The sequence below is a fragment of the Phaeoacremonium minimum genome (genome assembly GCF_000392275.1).
Source record: "Phaeoacremonium minimum UCRPA7 unplaced genomic scaffold PA7_03_scaffold_541, whole genome shotgun sequence".
NCBI classification, from domain to species: Eukaryota; Fungi; Ascomycota; class Sordariomycetes; order Togniniales; family Togniniaceae; genus Phaeoacremonium; species Phaeoacremonium minimum.
This window is the reverse complement of record NW_006921443.1, coordinates 285265-303392: the sequence shown is the minus strand read 5'-3', so window position 1 is coordinate 303392 and position 18128 is coordinate 285265. Positions and strand designations below refer to the sequence as shown.

General features: G+C 50.7%; 4 protein-coding genes across 4 annotated transcripts; 2 read left to right on the top strand and 2 right to left on the bottom strand.

Annotated features, from left to right (window-relative positions):
* Positions 1–1199: 1199 nt before the first annotated feature.
* UCRPA7_7607 (putative pre-mrna-processing protein prp40 protein) lies at positions 1200–3816 on the top strand (the record flags this gene model as incomplete). The annotated part of the gene is made up of 6 exons (XM_007920135.1): positions 1200–1352; positions 1415–1563; positions 1616–2660; positions 2716–2832; positions 2885–3707; positions 3788–3816. The coding sequence occupies 6 exons, from the start codon at positions 1200–1202 to the stop codon at positions 3814–3816; spliced, it is 2316 nt and encodes a 771-aa protein (XP_007918326.1).
* A 1003-nt stretch (positions 3817–4819) lies between these two features.
* Positions 4820–6813, bottom strand: UCRPA7_7606 (putative translation initiation factor rli1 protein; the record flags this gene model as incomplete). Its single annotated transcript, XM_007920134.1, has 3 exons — positions 4820–4852; positions 4910–6680; positions 6794–6813. 3 exons carry the CDS (start codon positions 6811–6813, stop codon positions 4820–4822), a joined length of 1824 nt encoding a protein of 607 aa, XP_007918325.1.
* A 2420-nt stretch (positions 6814–9233) lies between these two features.
* UCRPA7_7605 (putative chromodomain helicase dna binding protein) lies at positions 9234–14481 on the top strand (the record flags this gene model as incomplete). Its single annotated transcript, XM_007920133.1, has 7 exons — positions 9234–9644; positions 9698–9724; positions 9783–9870; positions 9933–13532; positions 13582–13655; positions 13724–14064; positions 14118–14481. 7 exons carry the CDS (start codon positions 9234–9236, stop codon positions 14479–14481), a joined length of 4905 nt encoding a protein of 1634 aa, XP_007918324.1.
* Positions 14482–15737: 1256 nt separating this feature from the next.
* On the bottom strand, positions 15738–17603 carry UCRPA7_7604 (putative dhs-like nad fad-binding domain-containing protein; the record flags this gene model as incomplete). Its single annotated transcript, XM_007920132.1, has 2 exons — positions 15738–17254; positions 17312–17603. The coding sequence occupies 2 exons, from the start codon at positions 17601–17603 to the stop codon at positions 15738–15740; spliced, it is 1809 nt and encodes a 602-aa protein (XP_007918323.1).
* Between the last annotated feature and the right edge of the window lie 525 nt (positions 17604–18128).

The following is an 18128-nucleotide window of genomic DNA, read 5'->3' as shown; positions in this document are numbered from 1 at the left end:
ATCCTTGGACTGTGTGACTGGCGCAACCCGGGATACTCGTAGGGCTGAAAGCCTAGGCTTGATCCCATTCAAGGCCGGATCACTACCGAATGATTCTAGGAGATTGAGTCCCGACGGCACACCATTTTCGAGATATTCAGTCTTGCGGGTCCCTGACTGGTCCGTTTGAGGCTTCAGGGTTGCTGTACTGGAGAAGACAACGGATGGTGCTTGCAATCGTATTCTCGGCCTTGCCAGAAATACGCTCTGCTTCCAGATGACAAAGACGTACTTCTGATCATCCTCAGACGCCTCACTCTCATCGTCGACGACTATGGCAGACTCAACCGTGTCCGCGATAGCGCCATTATAGATGGTCTCTTTTGCAGGAGGGCTGTCTCGCTCCGGGGCGTGGCTGTTAACCACTTGAGCCTCAAGGAGTATTGTAAGACGTTTAAGATATGATTTTAGGGTCGCTCGTTCTATGGCTCGTGTTCGTAGTATTAAATAGACATCGACAGTTTCATCTGTGGTCTACGAATGAGCAACGTAAGACAAAAGTATTACACCAGGACAGACTAGACTTACCAAAGAAGAGCGACTCTCGTTTCTCTATGCTGTCTATCGGAGAGCTCCTGGAAGACTGTGTCTGCTTGAGATCCTGCTCAGGGTTGAAATTCGTTGCAAAGGGTATCGTGTATGTAAGGTAAGAATGCTCGAGGAAGTCGAGGCCCGTATCAAGGGCTTCCTGTTGCGGAAATACTGCCATTGTGCATTGTCGTTGACGCGGGTCATACAAGAGTCATAGCCTTGCTTAATTGAAATGATCGGTTCTCTCTACTTCAGCTTTTCAAAATTCCGAGTGGCGCCTGGCCGAACAATGGGAGACCTTGGGAGATGGTGATCGGCTGCTGCCGCGAACTTATTAGGGAGCTCAGTATGCTGTAGCTTCATGGGGTTGCCTGCATGGAATTGAATGTCCAATAAGTGGGGAACTGTCTTTACGAGCGAATCACATGCCGCGATTATTCCCATCATCTAGATGAATCGCGACTCCAAAATTTCGTCCCAGCACCTAATCGTCCCTCACTTCCCATCTACTCCTTGGTCCTCTGTCTCCCAGGCTGTGCTTCCTATTGCTACGCGGTGGCAATCTACTCGCAAAAGCTCTCGAGCATCTCCACCGGTGCTGATCCATTTGCGCTGCTGTCATGAACGGGATGAACGGCCACTTCCCCCCAGGGCCTCCTCCACCTGCTGCAGCAGTACCATGGCAGGAATTCCGCAGTCCTGATGGACGAGTGTACTATTACAATGCAGCCACTAAGGCGACTCAGTGGACAAAGCCAGAGGAGCTTATGTCCCCGGCAGAGGTATGTTGCTCCATTGCTGGATGCTATCAGTCGTAGCCTCGTCGATACTAACCTGCGTTCAGCGCGCTCTCGCGAATCAGCCTTGGAAAGAATACACCGCAGAAGGAGGCCGAAAATACTGGTACAACACCGAGACGAAGCAAAGCTCCTGGGAGATGCCAGATGCTTACAAAAGAGCGCTCGGATCGACGGGAACCCCAACAACCCCTGCGTAAGTTTTATTCACAAGAAGTGCAATGATCATTGATCTGACTTTCGTCTAGGACACCTTCCTTTCCCACTCCTGGTGGAAATAGCGGATCTGCAAGAGAATCATACGATTCGGGACGAGAACAGCGTGAAGTCATCGGCGAGTCTCGACAACTAACTTACGGTAACGATTTACGTGCCCAACAGTTCGTCCCTGCGAGTAACGAACCGGAATATGCTACCGCTGAAGAAGCCGAGGCTGCTTTTATCAAGCTGCTTCGTCGAAGTGGTGTTCAGCCTGACTGGTCATGGGAGCAGACTCTTCGTGCAATTGTCAAAGATCCGCAGTATCGTGCTATCAAAGACCCGAAGGACAGAAAGGCTGCATTCGAGAAGTACTGCTACGATGTCGTTGTCCAAGACAAAGAACGAGCAAAAGAAAGACTGACTAAGCTACGTACTGACTTCGCGACCATGCTGAGGAGCCATCCTGAAATCAAACATTACACGCGTTGGAAGACAGCTCGACCCATAATTGAAGGCGAAACCATCTTCCGGTCAACCAATAACGAGAATGAGCGGCGGCAGCTCTTCGAGGATTATATTCTCGACCTGAGGAAGGCGCATAGAGAGCAGCAAGCATCACTTCGTAAGAGCGCGATGGACGGCCTGATCGAACTTCTACCGAAGCTCAACCTGGAGCCATATACGCGGTGGTCCGAGGCGCAAAGCGTCATCTCGGCGACCGCTCCTTTTCAAAATGATGAGAAGTATAAAGTCCTTAGCAAGTTTGATGTCCTGACTGTATTTCAAAATCACATGAAGGCTGTAGAACGCACTTTCAACGACTCTAGACAGGAGGAAAAGGCCAAGAAACACCGAAAAGAACGCCAGGCTCGCGACGGATTCGTTTCGCTCCTCCGTGAATTGAGACGAGCGTCTAAGATCAAAGCTGGCACGAAATGGAGCCAGGTCTTCCCTCTCATCGAAAAAGAAGACCGCTATCGCGCGATGATAGGCATTGGCGGTTCCACTCCTCAGGAGTTGTTCTGGGACATCGTCGAGGAAGAAGAGCGTGCCTTGCGAGGCACCAGAAATGACGTGATCGATGCTCTTTATGTAGGCGTTTCCTTATTTCAATATAGGGACCCCAGCCATACTGACTTTGATTTAGGACAAACGTTTTGAGGTTACCCCTAAAACGGACTTCCAAGATTTCCTTGCGATTGTGAAAGAGGACCGACGCACTGCTAACATTGATCGAGATATCCTGAAGTTGATTTTCGAAAGGGTATGTTTCAAAGTTAGCAATTTGATTATCATACACTGATCCATATGTGTAGCTTCAAGAAAAGAAGACAAAGCCTTCCGAGGAGGATCGGCAATCTGAGCGCAAGCAGCGTCGGGCCATTGATGACCTACGATCCTTCCTAAAGCGTCTAGAGCCTCCTATTACTGTGAATGACACGTACGAAGAGGTCAAACCCCGTTTACAGAAGAGTGAGGAATTCCAAGCCGTTGCTTCGGAAGATGATCGTCGTGGCGCTTTTGACAAGCATATCCGACGACTGCGGGAGAAGGAAGATGAGGCTGAAAGAGATCGTCAAAGGCGCCGCGATCGCGGTGCTCGGGATGATCGTGACTATCGGGAAAGAGACAGAGGTGAGAGATCTCATCGTAGTGGACGTACTAGGTCCAGTCGCAGTCCCGAGATCGATCCGTATGAGGCCGATCGGCGCAAAGCTATGGCTGAAAGAGAGCGCAATTACCGCAAGACCAGCATAGCGGACGGTCTCCTGTCCGACCGCAGGTCTTCTGATGGACATTTCGAACGCCACGACCGCGAGAGAGAACGGGATCGCGACCGGGAGCGCGATCGTGACCGTGACCGAGTCCGAGATCGCGAGAGAGAGCGTGAACGGGATCGGGATCGGGATCGAGAACGAGAACGAGATCGAGAACGCGACCGCGACTACGACCGCCCGCCTCGCTCACGTCGCGATGAGCCCCCTAGCTATTACGATCGCGAACGCCGTGATCGCGAAGAAGAGCGTGAGAGACTCTATCGACGCCGCGTTGTTGAAAAGGACATTGACGATCTCCCATATGGTGACGAGAAGCCAAGTGGTTCCAGAAGACGGCGCGCCGAGGAGGACGATCGCGATCGTGGAGATTCCAGAGACTCGAAGGTAGGGACTACCAGCCTAAATCGTTGCCGAAATTTTGTTGCTGACATCTCAACACAGAGAATGAAGAGAGAATTTTCACCCCGTGAGCGCACCCCCCGTCGTGAAGCTCGTCATAAAACTAGGTCTCCTCCTCCACTCCCAGCAGCTCCTCCAAAGGAAGAGCCAGCTGGTGTACACTCCGGAAGTGAAGAGGGCGAGATTGAAGAAGACTAAGCTGTGCATCAACGAACTTGAGGCGTTTGTCGCCTGTACAGGGGTTATGGTGTTGTCGTTCTGCTCAGTACGTAATTGGTATTCACCATCGCGGCTTACTGTGGGCAAGATGACACCGCTCGGGATACAGGACCGCTCAGAGGCACATACTCCACGGCAGCTCGATATCTCGTTATCGGCCTTCGTTGTCTATATTCTAACCCTATCGACCTTCTTCACATTTGATAGGCGCATCTCGGCGCGACACTTTGCTTGGGATGGATTACTTGTCGGTGTGTATCAACCCATATTACTCTTGTCGCCAAATATCATAACCACAGACTATGCCTCTCTCTATCCATCCTAGATAGCCTTAATAAGACAGTAAAAGCTGGTTGCAATCAACGTTTGTTTTCATATTGCATCACTTGTGCGTTGGTATCTTGCTACATGTATCGATCGCCCTCGTACTTTACGCACGAAAGCTGACGGCAGTCATCCACTTGATCCATTGCCCCTCAATCTACGAAGATGGTATCCTCTACTTCCTCCACAAAACAAGTCTTCAATACCAGGTTTCTGTCATTGGCAGAAAGTTGCGAAGTGAAAAGCGGCGCAAAATTCAATCAAATGTTCAACGAGGAATACCGTCTCTTCAAGTCTTCGTAGGACCAGGCAACAGGGGATAGACTGCCGTCGCCAGGGCTAGATGTCCGGATCATCATCATCAGCCATGCCGCCCTCCTCTAATCCAAGTTCAGCCGAGTGGCCGCCGCCGGCTCGATGCTGGTCATTTTGAACGCCTAGAACGCCGGGATCAGATGCATCATTATGGAAGTGGCGACGCGGAGGAGGTGGTGGGGTGAAAGGTGGAAAGGTGTCCTTCGCGGTGCCCTTTCAACTGCTCTTGTCACCCTCTTCCAGGAAGAACTGTCGAACTGTTAGCTGCGCTATCACTATAGAGATGTTACTGCAATAAGAACTTACGAAGTTGCCGCTCATCTTCTGCTCCTGGTCGAGCTGAGAGCCGCCCTTGTTAATACGAGGGCGGTAGTTGGTAGGATCGCGACGGAATGTGACATCAAGGTTCTTCAGGAAGCTGTTGCAGCCGGTCAAGAGCGACTCCGGAGCATTGGCATGGGCATCGATACCCGGCTTGCCATCAAATACAATGACACGGTCAGCAAGGTAGGTGGCCATGATGAAGTCGTGCTCGACGATAAAGGCTGTCTTCTTGGCGTGCATGATGTAACGCTTGATGACACGGGCAGCAATGATACGCTGCTCGGAGTCGAGGTAGGCGGAAGGCTCGTCGATCAAATAGATATCGGCCGGCATGCCTAGGGCAAGAACAATGGCAACTCGTTGCAATTCACCGCCAGACAGATTCTTGACTTCTTGGTCGATAAAGTCGTCCAGTTTCAGGGGCTTGACAACATCGGTCTGGAATTGAGGAGACAGGAATGCAGCGCGGATCTTCTTGAAGAACAGCTGGCGGACTGTACCCTCAAACTTAGGCGTAATAGTCTGGGGCTTCATGCTAATTCTCATCTCTGGAACCTTCTTGCCATTATCGGGCTTCAGAGCACCAGCAAGGAGACGACAGAAAGTAGTTTTGCCAGTTCCATTCTCACCCATCATGACGATAATTTCGGAGTCGGTGAAGTCACCAGAATCAATACGAAGACTGAAGTTTCCGAGGGCCTTCTGCATTGCGGGGTATTTGAAAGCACGACTCCTATCAGCGTTAAATTCGTCTTGCGCCTCCGCGATACGGAACGTGAGAGACTCCTCTCTGAAGCGAAGGTTCTCCGTTGGAATATGACCATCGAGGAAGATGTTGATACCCTCACGGACGGAATGAGGCAGTGTCACCACACCGTACACAGCGGGCTGTCCGTAGAGAACGCAGATGTAATCAGAAAGATAATCCAGGACGGACAGATCGTGCTCGACAACGATGATATAGTTGTTGTGCGTTGAGAGAGACCGGATAATTCGAGCAGCGCTCAAACGTTGCTTGACATCGAGATAGGAAGAAGGCTCGTCAAACATGTAGACATCCTTCTTCTGGACGCAAGTTATACCAATGGCAAATCGTTGCAACTCTCCACCGGAGAGCAGGGGGACATCACGATCGTAAATGTGCCTCAGCTCCAGGGTGTCGAGAACCTCGTCAAGGTTGTTCAGAGCCACCTGCTTCTCGATAAGCGCCTTCACAGACTTGTCGGGACCTCGAATAGCCTTCGGAAGCTGATCGACGTATTGTGGCTTAACCACAGCTTGGAGATCATCCTCCAGCAACTTCGTGAAGTAATTTTGCAGTTCCGAGCCACGGAAATACTTGATCACATCCTCCCAGTCCGGCGGGTTGTCGAACTTGCCCAAGTTTGGCTTGAGCTTACCGCTGAGGATTTTGAGCGCCGTACTCTTGCCGATACCGTTTGTTCCCACAAGACCCAATACATTGCCGGGCCGTGGCATAGGCAGTCGGTGAAGCTTGAAGCTGTTGGCCGAATAACGGTGGGTGACTTGGCTCTCGAGGTTCGTGGGCAGGTTGATGATTGTGATGGCGGCGAATGGGCACTTCTTGGGGCAGATACCACAACCAATGCATAGCGATTCGGAGATGAACGCGAGTCTCGAGTCGGGGGTAACTTCGATGCACAGCTTGCCGCTACGAACGACGGGGCAGGATTTCTTGCATTCTTGCCGACATTTCTTCGGTTTGCACTTGTCACTGTTGACAATGGCAATACTGAAAAGCAACACGTCAGTCGATGTCAACAAAAAGAGACTATAAACAGCCCCGGATGTCTGTGCATAATCTCTGCTATGTCGATGGGGGGACTTCGAGTCCTTGAGGCTTACCGGGTGAGTTTGTCGCTCATTTTGAAAGGTCGGTGGGTGGTCTAATTATGGAATGGATTATGGATTTGGAGGGAGCGACAGATCTCTACGATAGGGGTTGCCCCGCGAGACGAGCTGAAATGTAGTGGCCCTTTCAGGAGAGGAAGAAGAGAAGAAGATCAGGGCAGAAAAGAAAGGATAGGAAACCAAGGCAAGGTGGGTGGGCAGGTGGAAAGTGAACTGTGACGACGTGCCAGATTTTGTGTGCGGGGCACAAAAGGGTAAGGAAAGGTACGGTAGGGTGGGGTTTCCGACTTTTGCGCGCCGTAATGAAAAATAAACTGGCGGCGATAGGCCGTACAAATCCACTAGGGCCAGATTACTCAGATCTGCATTCAGCCTTGCCCTCGCACGGCTGCTCTCCGTCGCTTCCTCCTCAGCAGAAGGAATAACAGCTGCAAGACATGGCTTGTATGCTGCCCTCTCATCTCGGAAAAGTGGCTTCATTCAATATTGAGACTACACAGCTGTATTGACTCAAAGGAGTAATAAGATGACTTTTTTTTTTTTGGCATTACATCGAGTAGATCTCGGTGTTTTTGCCATGTTGCAGTATCATGGTACGTTCATAAGGTGTAAGGCTCTTTGATGGACTTTGCATGAGACTCAAATATTACACAGCAGAGTACTCGGAATGAGATGAAATCAATCATACGCGACTTACATAAGTCACGATCTACAGCCGTGTACTCTCGGACGGCGATAGTATGCCAACTCAAGCAAAGTCTTCGAAGCAAAATTATTGAGTATTCAATCATCAAATCGTGAACTGAGTTCGGCGCTTGATGCTTCCCGACAAAAGACGGGAGGGGGATTATACATCGGTACTGTATACCAACGACAGACAACAGCAATGGCATCGATGTTAGCCGCCCATTGACGAGAGCTCTACGCATATGTATCGATATCTCTCTGGGTTACAGCTGGTCATTTTGATGATCATAGAAACGCTCCGTCGCCTTCCGGATGTAGGTATGATATTAAATCAAGCTCATGTTAATGAAAGACTGGGCGCTGCATCGGTGAATTAGAAGGGGGAAAAACGCATTTTTGCAACAAATTTTGTTCAATTCTTATATTTGAGTAGTAGTTGGTTTCTGTGCCAAGCCGAGAAGAGATGTGTACAGACACGAGCGTAATCTGAAAACAAGGCGGCTCCCGAATTATCTCTTCAGGATCAGGAAAGGATCGAGACAGGCTAAAGATGCCGAGAAGTTCATGTACACCCTCGAAAGTCAGCAACGTCTGCAAAACCTTGGTTTCGCCGATAACAACCACGAAACTGACGATGAATGAATGCACGCCTATATGGCCCCACGAGATGATGTTGGATTGCAACCGTCCTCAAGTCTCCTCACATGACGAGCAAGGCTGCCTAGTCTCGAACAACATCGGTCAGTCGGTCAGTCAGTCATATATCGAGTAGATAGATACCTCAGGAAGGTAAGAAGGAGGCTGGCTGTTGAAGGCGGCAGACCGTACTGTGTGTGGCTGATAGGTATTGTCGGTCAGCGTCTTGCTGGGTCGCTTGATGGCCTACCTACCTAGGTAGGTACAGCGAAAAATGGCACTGAAGTGGTAGCGGTCGACGGTAATATGGTCTGTGCGCGCCCCGTCGCTTTGAGGCAGATTTCAGCCCAGAGGATGGGAAGGAGCCAATCAAGTGGCTGGTTTCCGAGAGGATACGTACCGCAACGGCGGAAACCCTGTGCACCTACCTCCGGCGGCTGCTGCATTTTCTTTCCCACCTACCTTACCTCCTCCAGCCCTCCCAAGAGAGACTGACTTCGGCGACTCTGCACGAGACTCGCAATTCATCCATCCCCATCCCAGCCCAGGCCTGCCACCACATGGCCGCCTTCAACACCAGCACCAACACCCCTCTCTAGCAGCGGACAAGAGAGACATTGCCATCTTCTTGCTGCCTGTGGGCCATTTTGTTAATGACTCGTAAGTTGTCTGATAATTCCTGCCGCTTCTGCTTTGTACCGCCGCCCATCTTTGCCTTGTCTCGCTCTTCACTTCCGCCATCGAGTCCAGGCACATGTTCTTCAATATCCGGTCATCAACATGCCTAGAAGCCATATCCTGTCTTGATTCGAGTCGATTCCGTCCCCTCTAGTCGGTCTACACGTGCACATCATCTGTTCTCGACTTGTCAGACGGCGAGCCCGCCGCAATCGCTCTTCATCATCCATCAGCCTCGTCTTCATCACTTACATGCCTCGGATGCGACAAGCTCAATAGCTTGACAATTCTGGCCCTTTTCCTGTCGCTTGTTTATCATCCGCAATCGCCTGCAATCGTTCTCGCTCTTCCATCGGCCTTCGGGCTTCTGGATTGAAAACTCTGACTGACATTGTCGTCTTAGAGCAGGCAGCCTTGGACGCGTTTAGAGACCATGTCTTCCTCACCGGAACTTGGCCCTGCCAATGGCCACTCGACTCCTGTAGGGGACAATGTTGCAGTCAGCTTTCTCCCACTACACGAGAGCGAGAGCGACTTGTCTGAGGTTCAGGCCGCCACCTTCGATGCTCACCAGTCCTCCGAGTCGCCCAACATGCCGGATACCTTGAACAATGACAAGCAAGGTGACGAGTCAGATCACTCTTCAGAACCTAGCGATAATGACGCTTCCGATGACGCCGATTTCGATATGGCCGATAGCCCCATCTCCCCACGCAGCAATGGCGGTCAAAACGACATTGTTGTCTCCGATGATTCCCAGGGAGCCACGAAACGGAAAGCCGCGGTAGTTCACGAAGATGACTATATGAGAGAAAACCCAGAGCTATACGGGCTGAGAAGAAGTGTATGACTGCTTTCTAAATCGCTCAATGCGCATTGCTGACCAACTCGAAACAGACTCGTCCGCAGCAGCGCCGAAAGATTGTATGTCATCGTCTAACAGTAGTTTGGAGGTCGATCAGCTAATTAAATGTGTTTATAGGTCGACTCCGATGATGAATCCGAATCAGACGATGTCCCTGTCAATCGAAGAACAGCCAAGAGACGACGTGTCGAGCGTTCCCAACCTTGTAAGTAAACGTCTTTTAACCAATCCCTGTCGGTCCTCATGCTAACTGAGCTTCCCTTCAAGCCTCTAAGAGAGATACACCAATCCGCCAAACATCTGCAGATGACTCCGACTCTGACACATATGGCGGTGCCCGAGCGCGCAGCTTCCAGAAAAAAGCGCGTCGCCAACAAGAATCTCAGCCAGCATTGGCGTATGCTGAAAAGAGATGGACAAGCAGACGCGCTGCCCAAGTTTCTGCCGGCGCATACAATGAGAGCGACGTCGATGATGAAAATGACTCAGATCTGACGCCAGCTTATTGGGTTGGCGCCGAAATGGAGGACAATTCACCTTATATCGAAAAGGTCATCCGGCATCGTCCTAAAGAAGGTGTCGAATTGACTCCGGATGCCACACGTCACGACTTCGAATACTACATCAAATGGCAAGGCAAGTCTCATTTGCACGATACGTGGGAGACCACCGCCACTGTCGCAGGATATCGGGGTTTCCGCCGTCTTGAAAACTACTATAAGAAAATCGTCGAGTTTGAAGTGGGGATGAGATTCGACGAAGACGAGTATACACCAGAGCAGCGGGAACAGTGGCTCTTGGATCGCGAGCGTGAGGAAGAAGCCCACGAAGACTATACCAAAGTCGAGCGGGTAGTTGCCATCCGCGACGGAGATGAAGGTGATGAGTACCTGATTAAATGGAAAGGCCTCCAGTATGATGAATGCACATGGGAGGCTGCCGATCTCGTCAGCTCTCATGCGCAAGATAAGATCGATCAGTTTATAGACCGGTCTTCTCGGTCATGGCAATCTGATCGCAAGGAGGCTAATCCTGACACGCGGTCGAGAATGACCAAGTTGGAGAAGCAGCCGTCCTATATCAAAGGAGGCGAGCTCCGTGAGTTTCAAATGAAGGGCTTGAACTTCCTTGCCCTGAACTGGACTCGAAGCAACAACGTCATCCTTGCTGATGAAATGGGTCTCGGTAAAACCGTCCAGTCCGTCGCTTTTCTCAGCTGGCTGCGCAATGAACGGGAGCAGGAAGGCCCCTTCCTTGTCGTTGCACCCCTTAGTGTCATACCTGCATGGTGTGACACCTTTAACCACTGGGCACCAGATATTAACTATGTTGTCTATCTCGGGCCAGAAGCTGCTCGATCTACTATTCGCGAGCACGAACTTCTTGTCAATAACAACCCGAAGAAGCCCAAGTTCAACGTCCTGGTCACATCGTATGACTACATCCTCCTAGATGCCGATTTCCTGAAGCAGATTAAGTGGCAAGTTCTCGCTGTCGATGAGGCTCATCGGCTCAAGAACAGAGAATCCCAACTATACGCTAAGCTTATGGGTTTTGGCGTGCCCTGCAAGGTTCTTATCACAGGAACACCGATCCAGAACAACCTGGCAGAGCTGTCAGCGTTGCTTGACTTCCTCAATCCTGGAAAGGTCCTCATTGACGAAGAACTGGAGCAGCTGGGCCAGGCTGAGCAAAAGGAAGAAGATGCAGATAAAGACGAGGAGAAGCGTCGTGCAACCCAGGAGAAGCTTTCGGGCCTGCATCGTGCTATTGCACCTTTCATCTTGCGACGAACCAAGGAGATTGTCGAATCCGATCTACCCCCCAAAACCGAGAAGATTATCCGTGTCGAGCTCTCCGATGTCCAGCTTGATTACTACAAGAATATTCTCACTCGAAATTACGCTGCTTTGAGTGATGCCAGCAATGGACACAAGCAATCGCTGCTGAACATCATGATGGAGTTGAAGAAAGTCAGCAACCACCCGTACATGTTCCATGGTGCCGAGGAGAGAGTCCTTAACGGTAGCACTCGCCGAGAAGATCAAATCAAGGGTCTCATCACGAGCAGTGGCAAGATGATGTTGCTTGATCAGCTTCTGACCAAACTCAAGAAGGACAATCATCGTGTTTTGATCTTCAGCCAGATGGTGAAAATGCTTGATATTCTTGGAGACTATCTTCGCATCCGCGGATATCAGTTCCAAAGATTAGATGGTACTATCCCAGCTGGGCCACGGCGAATGGCGATCAATCATTTCAATGCTGATAACAGCGAGGACTTCTGCTTTTTATTGTCAACAAGAGCCGGTGGTCTCGGCATCAATCTCATGACTGCTGATACGGTCATCATTTATGATTCGGACTGGAACCCACAGGCTGATCTCCAGGCTATGGCTCGTGCACATAGAATCGGCCAAAAGCGGCCGGTCAGCGTATATCGACTTGTAGCCAAGCAGACCATCGAAGAGGAAGTTGTCAAGCGTGCCCGTAACAAGCTCTTCCTAGAGTATCTCACCATCCAAGCTGGCGTTACCGATGAAGGCAAGGCCTTGCGAGAACAATTCAAAGAGCGCGGCTTGAAAATGGATGAAGCCAAAACTGCAGATGATATTCAATGGATTCTCAAAATGCGTTCGCAGAATTTGTTTGAGCAATCTGGCAACCAAGAGAAGCTTGAGCAGTTGGATATTGATTCCATTCTTGAGAATGCCGAAGTCACCAAGACAAACGTCGATGACAAGATCAACCTCAGCAGTGGAGGTATTGACTGGGATAATTGGATGCAAGTCACCGATGTCAAGGTTGACGAAATGGCGCTGGACTGGGACCAGATCATTCCTTCTGATCAACTCGCTACTATCAAAGCCGAGGAAGAGAAGAAGAAGCATGAAGAGTATCTTGCAAAAGCATTAGAGGAGAATGCACCGAGAAGAGCAACCCTGAAAAACTCCAAGAGAGGTGCAGACTCCGAGCGTGCTGAGCGCCTTGCAAAGAAGAGACAGCGTGAACGCCAGGAGCAGGAAGAGCTTGAAGAACAGCGAGCACAGCTTTCGGACCCCAAACGGCCCTTGAACGAGAAAGAAACTCGAAATTTGATAAGAGCGTTTTTCAGGTATGGCTCGCTGGATGACCGTGGCGATGAGGTTGTCCAAGAGGCACGATTGACCGACCGTGATCGTGATCTCCTTCGGTCTACCATTGATGAGCTTGTTGGTATCAGTCGCGTTGCCGTGGATGCAAATAGCTCAAAGCTCCGCGATGAAGAGGAAAGGACAGGCAAAGTGCTTGCCAAGAAAGACAAGAAGGCAGTACTTGTCGATTTCGGAGAAGTAAGGAAGGTCAACGCCGAAACTGTGGTAGACCGTCCTCCACAACTCAGACTTCTTCGAAAGGTCCTCACTGAACATGGCAACAATCAGTCCTTCCGCTTACCGGATGCTACCAAAGCAGCTCACTATAGCTGTGAATGGGGTGCTCGTGAAGATGGGATGCTTCTTGTTGGTATCGATAAGTATGGTTTTGGTGCTTGGACGCAGATTAGGGATGATCCCGACTTGCAGATGGAGGACAAGTTCTTCCTTGAGGAGCATCGCGTTGACAAGAAGGAAGAACGTAAGAAGGCGGACGACAAGAGTATCCAGTCTCCTGGAGCCGTGCATCTTGTCCGACGTGCGGAGTATCTCCTTTCTGTTCTGCTGGCCAAGTACTCCAACGACGCTGCCGCTCAGAGGGCTGTCGAGAATCATCACCGCAGCAAGAAGAACCTCATTGTCAATGGCCACCGACGAGTCGATGCTGGCTCACACTCGGCATCGCCTGCCCCGCAATTGGTGAAGAAGTCAGCGGCAAATAGAGATCGCAACCGTGAGCGTGGCCACTCGCACTCGCATGGCGATCATCATCGATCACGAAGCAACGCCGACGATCGTGGCACTCCTCGCCCAGAGCACAAACGCAAGCATACCGATGAACATGATGAACGTCATGGTAAGCATCGCCGAGTCGATGAGCACGAACACCATGGCTCTCAAGATAAACATCACCACCATCATAAGGATAAGAACAAGGAGAAGCGTCAAAAACTTGATCCTGAGACGTTGGAGCGACTGAAGCAGAACCGTGACAAAGCGGTGGAGCGATTCAACGAGTTGATGAAGCTCGACGATGACAAGTTGGATATCTTTGACAGTGAACAGCTCATGTGGTCGCTCCTTAAGCCGGTCAGACCAAACTTTGAGCGCATCATGTACACCACTGCAGATAAGATCCCGTCAGCTAAGGAACGTGCGAAGATTATGGGCACTGAGCTCCGTTGCATCGGAAAGTGTCTCACTGATCTCAAGAAGAACAAAAGCATACCTGCCGACAAGCTTGAGGATCTTATGCCGAAATTCTGGTGAGTCGAAATCGTCGGCGTGTTATTTTGACACCGATGCTAACGTACCGCAGGGATTTTCTGTCTACGATTTGGCCTATTGGTGATTTCGATGTATCTGGGAAGCGCCTTTCGCGAATGTATCGTGATTTATCGGAGAAGGATAAGAAAGATGCTGGAGAGAAGGCAGACAAGCCTAAGAAGCGCGATGACCTAGAGGACGGGGAAATCGATGATGAAGAGGAGGCGCGTCGTCAAGCACGGCGTGACGCTCGTCGAGAGATCAGTGAGGATGTAAGGCGAGAATATCGCCGCGATGACTACAAGCATCGAGCCTACGAAAACGGCGACCGCCTGAGCTTTAGAAAGGACAGGGGCTTAAGTGATCGTGGGAGGCAGACTTGGCTCAGCCCCAACCCCCGACACAGCCCGTATTAGATATGATGGCTCGACGACGAAGCAGAGTCTGAGATACAGACATGTCGACTCTCAACTTGCTGCATAGGCCTGGCGTAACGGATACTTGGCATTTTGGTGTTTTGTACCTGGATTCATACACTACAACATACCCGGTGACTGCATGGTAACGGAATTATTGTGTGGTTTGGTGTTTTCCAATCAGTAAAGTAGGGCATAACAGGATCATTTTACCCAGAGAGAAAACGGATGACGGGGCTTTATATGTCCCCAGAGAGCAGAACTGATGATATTCACTATGACCCTTAGCTAAGAAAAGTTGGACCTGATGACAACGGGCTCCCGGATGGACGTTTGTGCTCTGTTATATACCAGTACGGCTAGGCTGTCGTCAGCGAAAGATCGAGGTCGCTACAGCATACCTCTACCTGTTCGCGGCCATAGCAGCTGTTCATGATTGACTTTGGGGGTGGAAAAGGTCAATGAGAAGAATAGATAGTGTATTATATCATCTTGAAGCCAGAATCAAGTAGCTTAGCAGCTTGCTACAACATATAGTGCCTTAACATGAGGTCAGCGATTAAACCATGGCCTATGCTTATGACAAACACCCAGTGTATTTCGTGATCCTACCACTTACTTACCTTCCAGTGATACCTGGCTGGCAGGTGTCAACGGCCAAGGCTTGCTTACCTAGGTAATTACTTCCAGGTCTCGACACATATAACTATTTCGTCCACTACACAATCACAGCGTTCACAAATGGCCAGAACGTTCAGTACTGTTATCAATTGTATTCGCATCGCCAATACAGCGAGGTCCGTAACTCTATCCGATTACTAGTTGTCTTCCGTGTGGCGGCGACTGGTCTGCTCTGTGCCTCCAATGCCACTGTTAAGACAGCAAACAGCAGCAGTCAATGTACTGCCCTGCCTGGTATTTACTACCGAACGCCAAAGGATGTATCTCCTTTTAATGCCACAGACTGCCTAATCAGCCATGTTGATATATGTGGCCTCTGATCTCGACAAGAACAATAAAAGGCCTGGAAGAGAAAAAATGCCGAAAGTATACACAAGACGGACAAAAATGTACAAGGAGATGGTACTCCCAATTATGCGTGCAGAATTCCCGATACAACACCAGCCATGGTTTAGTAGCGGTAACGGATGATTCCAAAGAGCTGAGAAAGGCAGCAAAGCTTGAGTGATGCAAATGTGGTAGCAAGGCTTCGTGAGAGTGTGTTGCTCTCATGGGCGAAGGCCCAAAGAAGATGCCTAGTCGATCAGGTGACCCATACTACGCGGCTTGGACTTTGGCGAGATAGTATCACGCCTTGAAGCCACATCAAGCTCGTTGGACACAAGATGGGAATCGATTTCGTTTGGCGACGATTCCCCTTCTGTCTTAATGGTAGAAATATCCTTCTTTAGGCCATTGGATGGTCGCAATGAGGGCAAGCCAAAGCTCAAGCCGTCTTGGGCATCCACAGGGGGAGAGGAGAAGTCTGATGATTCGGGATCGGATTTTATCTGTTTGATGGGCGTCTTGACAGAGACAGACACAGTGTTCTTCGTAGCTTTGAAAGACTTTGTGAGAGCATTCTTTGGCTTGGCCTTTGCATCCTGCTTTGGTTGTCTCGGCTTTCGAGGTTTGGTGATCTTTGCCGCTGTAGCCTCCTTGGATCCCATAGTCGAATTGCCAGTAAATTTGAGCGTGCTCTGCTTTGTCTTTCCCTTTGGAAGTGCCTTGCGTGATGGAACAGGACTCTGGTGTCTTGGACTAGCACTTGGGGTGGGAATGCCTGCTTGGATTTGCTCCACAACCTTGGATTTTGCTTCCGAAGGCTTAGTGTCCTCCTCGTCAGACTCATTGATCGTCTTCTTCTGTAGAAGCACATCAATTCTGTCACGGCCCACTCCTCTCTTGTACTGCTCTTCCTTTTGCTCGTCGCCCGTTACCATGTAGGTTTCCTTCTCACCAACATCCTGCTCATCCCAGTGCGGCAGGTTGAGCAACTCTGCAATGTCATCGCATTTCCCCTTCACCACCAGATCCCATAGATCGTTCATTCCGGCTCCCTGCGGTTCGGATTCCAGATTAATCCATGCAGTAAACCCATCACGCTTGGCCCGGGTGGCTCGACATAACAGCTTCACGATTCTCTGCACCCCAGGCACCTTCAAGCTTGTGCCAACAACAATAACAGCATCAGGAACTCTTCTCAGATCGCTGTTAGATACAGCACCAATGGCTTCCGAATCGGGATGATACTCCTGATACAGGACCATGCGTGGCCGCAGACGTCCGATGCCGTGACTTCGCTTCCCAGCAAACGCGGTTCTGACATGATCATCGGCCTCGCACTTCTTGCACGGTGGGGGCTCTGGCCCCTGGAAGAGTGACGCCTCAAAATCATCAATCTGGCCGCACTTTGTACATACCATTTTCTCCAACCCGCCATGCAACTGAATGGTGGCAGGCCATGGCCCCTTCGCGTTCAGTGGTACAGTAGTGGCAAGTGGTTTCATAGATGTATCGATACAGTCGACGTTTTGAGAATAGAGACGCATCAAGCGGCCTTCCTCGGCGAGAGACGCCAACATATGGTGAAATGGGGTGGGTTTTGCAGACTGTGTAAGCCGCGACAGATCTCGGACCATCTTATGGAATTCCTCTGTAGACTTGTCGTCTCTGTACACGGAGGCATCAAAAAGACTCTTTCCTCCCCCCTTGATCTTGTGCTTGGCCCTTAGGGTCTGAAAGAGACCATGTGAAGAGCGGAAGTCGGGAACTATATCAATATTAGCAAGAGGACGCGCGCAACAAGCCGCGCCACGAAGATACATACTTCCAGCAGAGACAGAGATTCCAGCGCCAGCGATTACGACGATCTTCTTCTTCTTGCGCAGAACTGACAAGAGACGGTCTAACTGCGCCTCGTCCTCCTCGTCGCGATCCGAGAGATCAATGTACTCGGTAGTGCGGGGTTTGCGCTCGGCGACCTTCCTCCTCTTGGCCGGCGGCGGGCCATCCGTCCTAACCTGAATCTCGCCGATGGCGTCTGGGAGTTTCATGGGCGAAGCGCTGCCAGACTGGTCGCTGGTGGAACTCGGAGATGGATAGCGGTTTGAGGCGTCCATGAGGATGGGAGAGGAAGGCAGCGAGGGAGATTTCGAGAGGACAGACAGCGGAGAGGAGGGAGGAGAGGAGACGGGCCGCGCAGGAGACTCCATGATGGCAGGAGCACCCAAATTGGCGGGTTGCGAAAGCCCTTTCAAGAAAGAGGGAAGGGCGGATGTTTGGGGTGACAAAAGGGTACCGCCAATCTATACCATGGCTTTCTTTCTTTAAGTAGGAAGGAACCTTGGCCGTGCTTTCTCGAAATGATGCGCTCCAGGCAAGGGCCGGATCAGCAGACAATTGTTCTATAGACAATGGGAAGGAGCGACCCTGGAGAATGGTTGTAGTTGTGGTTGTGGTTGTGGTTGTGGTGGTGGTAGTGCGGAGAAGGGAAAGAAGCAAGTGGTGGTGGTTCTGGTAGTGGTTTTTGGCGGAAGCCACAATGGACCGCACATACAGTGAGCGACGACGGGAGAGGAGGAAACCAACATAGACGGGGGACCGGCAGACGCTGGCACCGGGAGGGCGGCTGATCGATGGGTCGC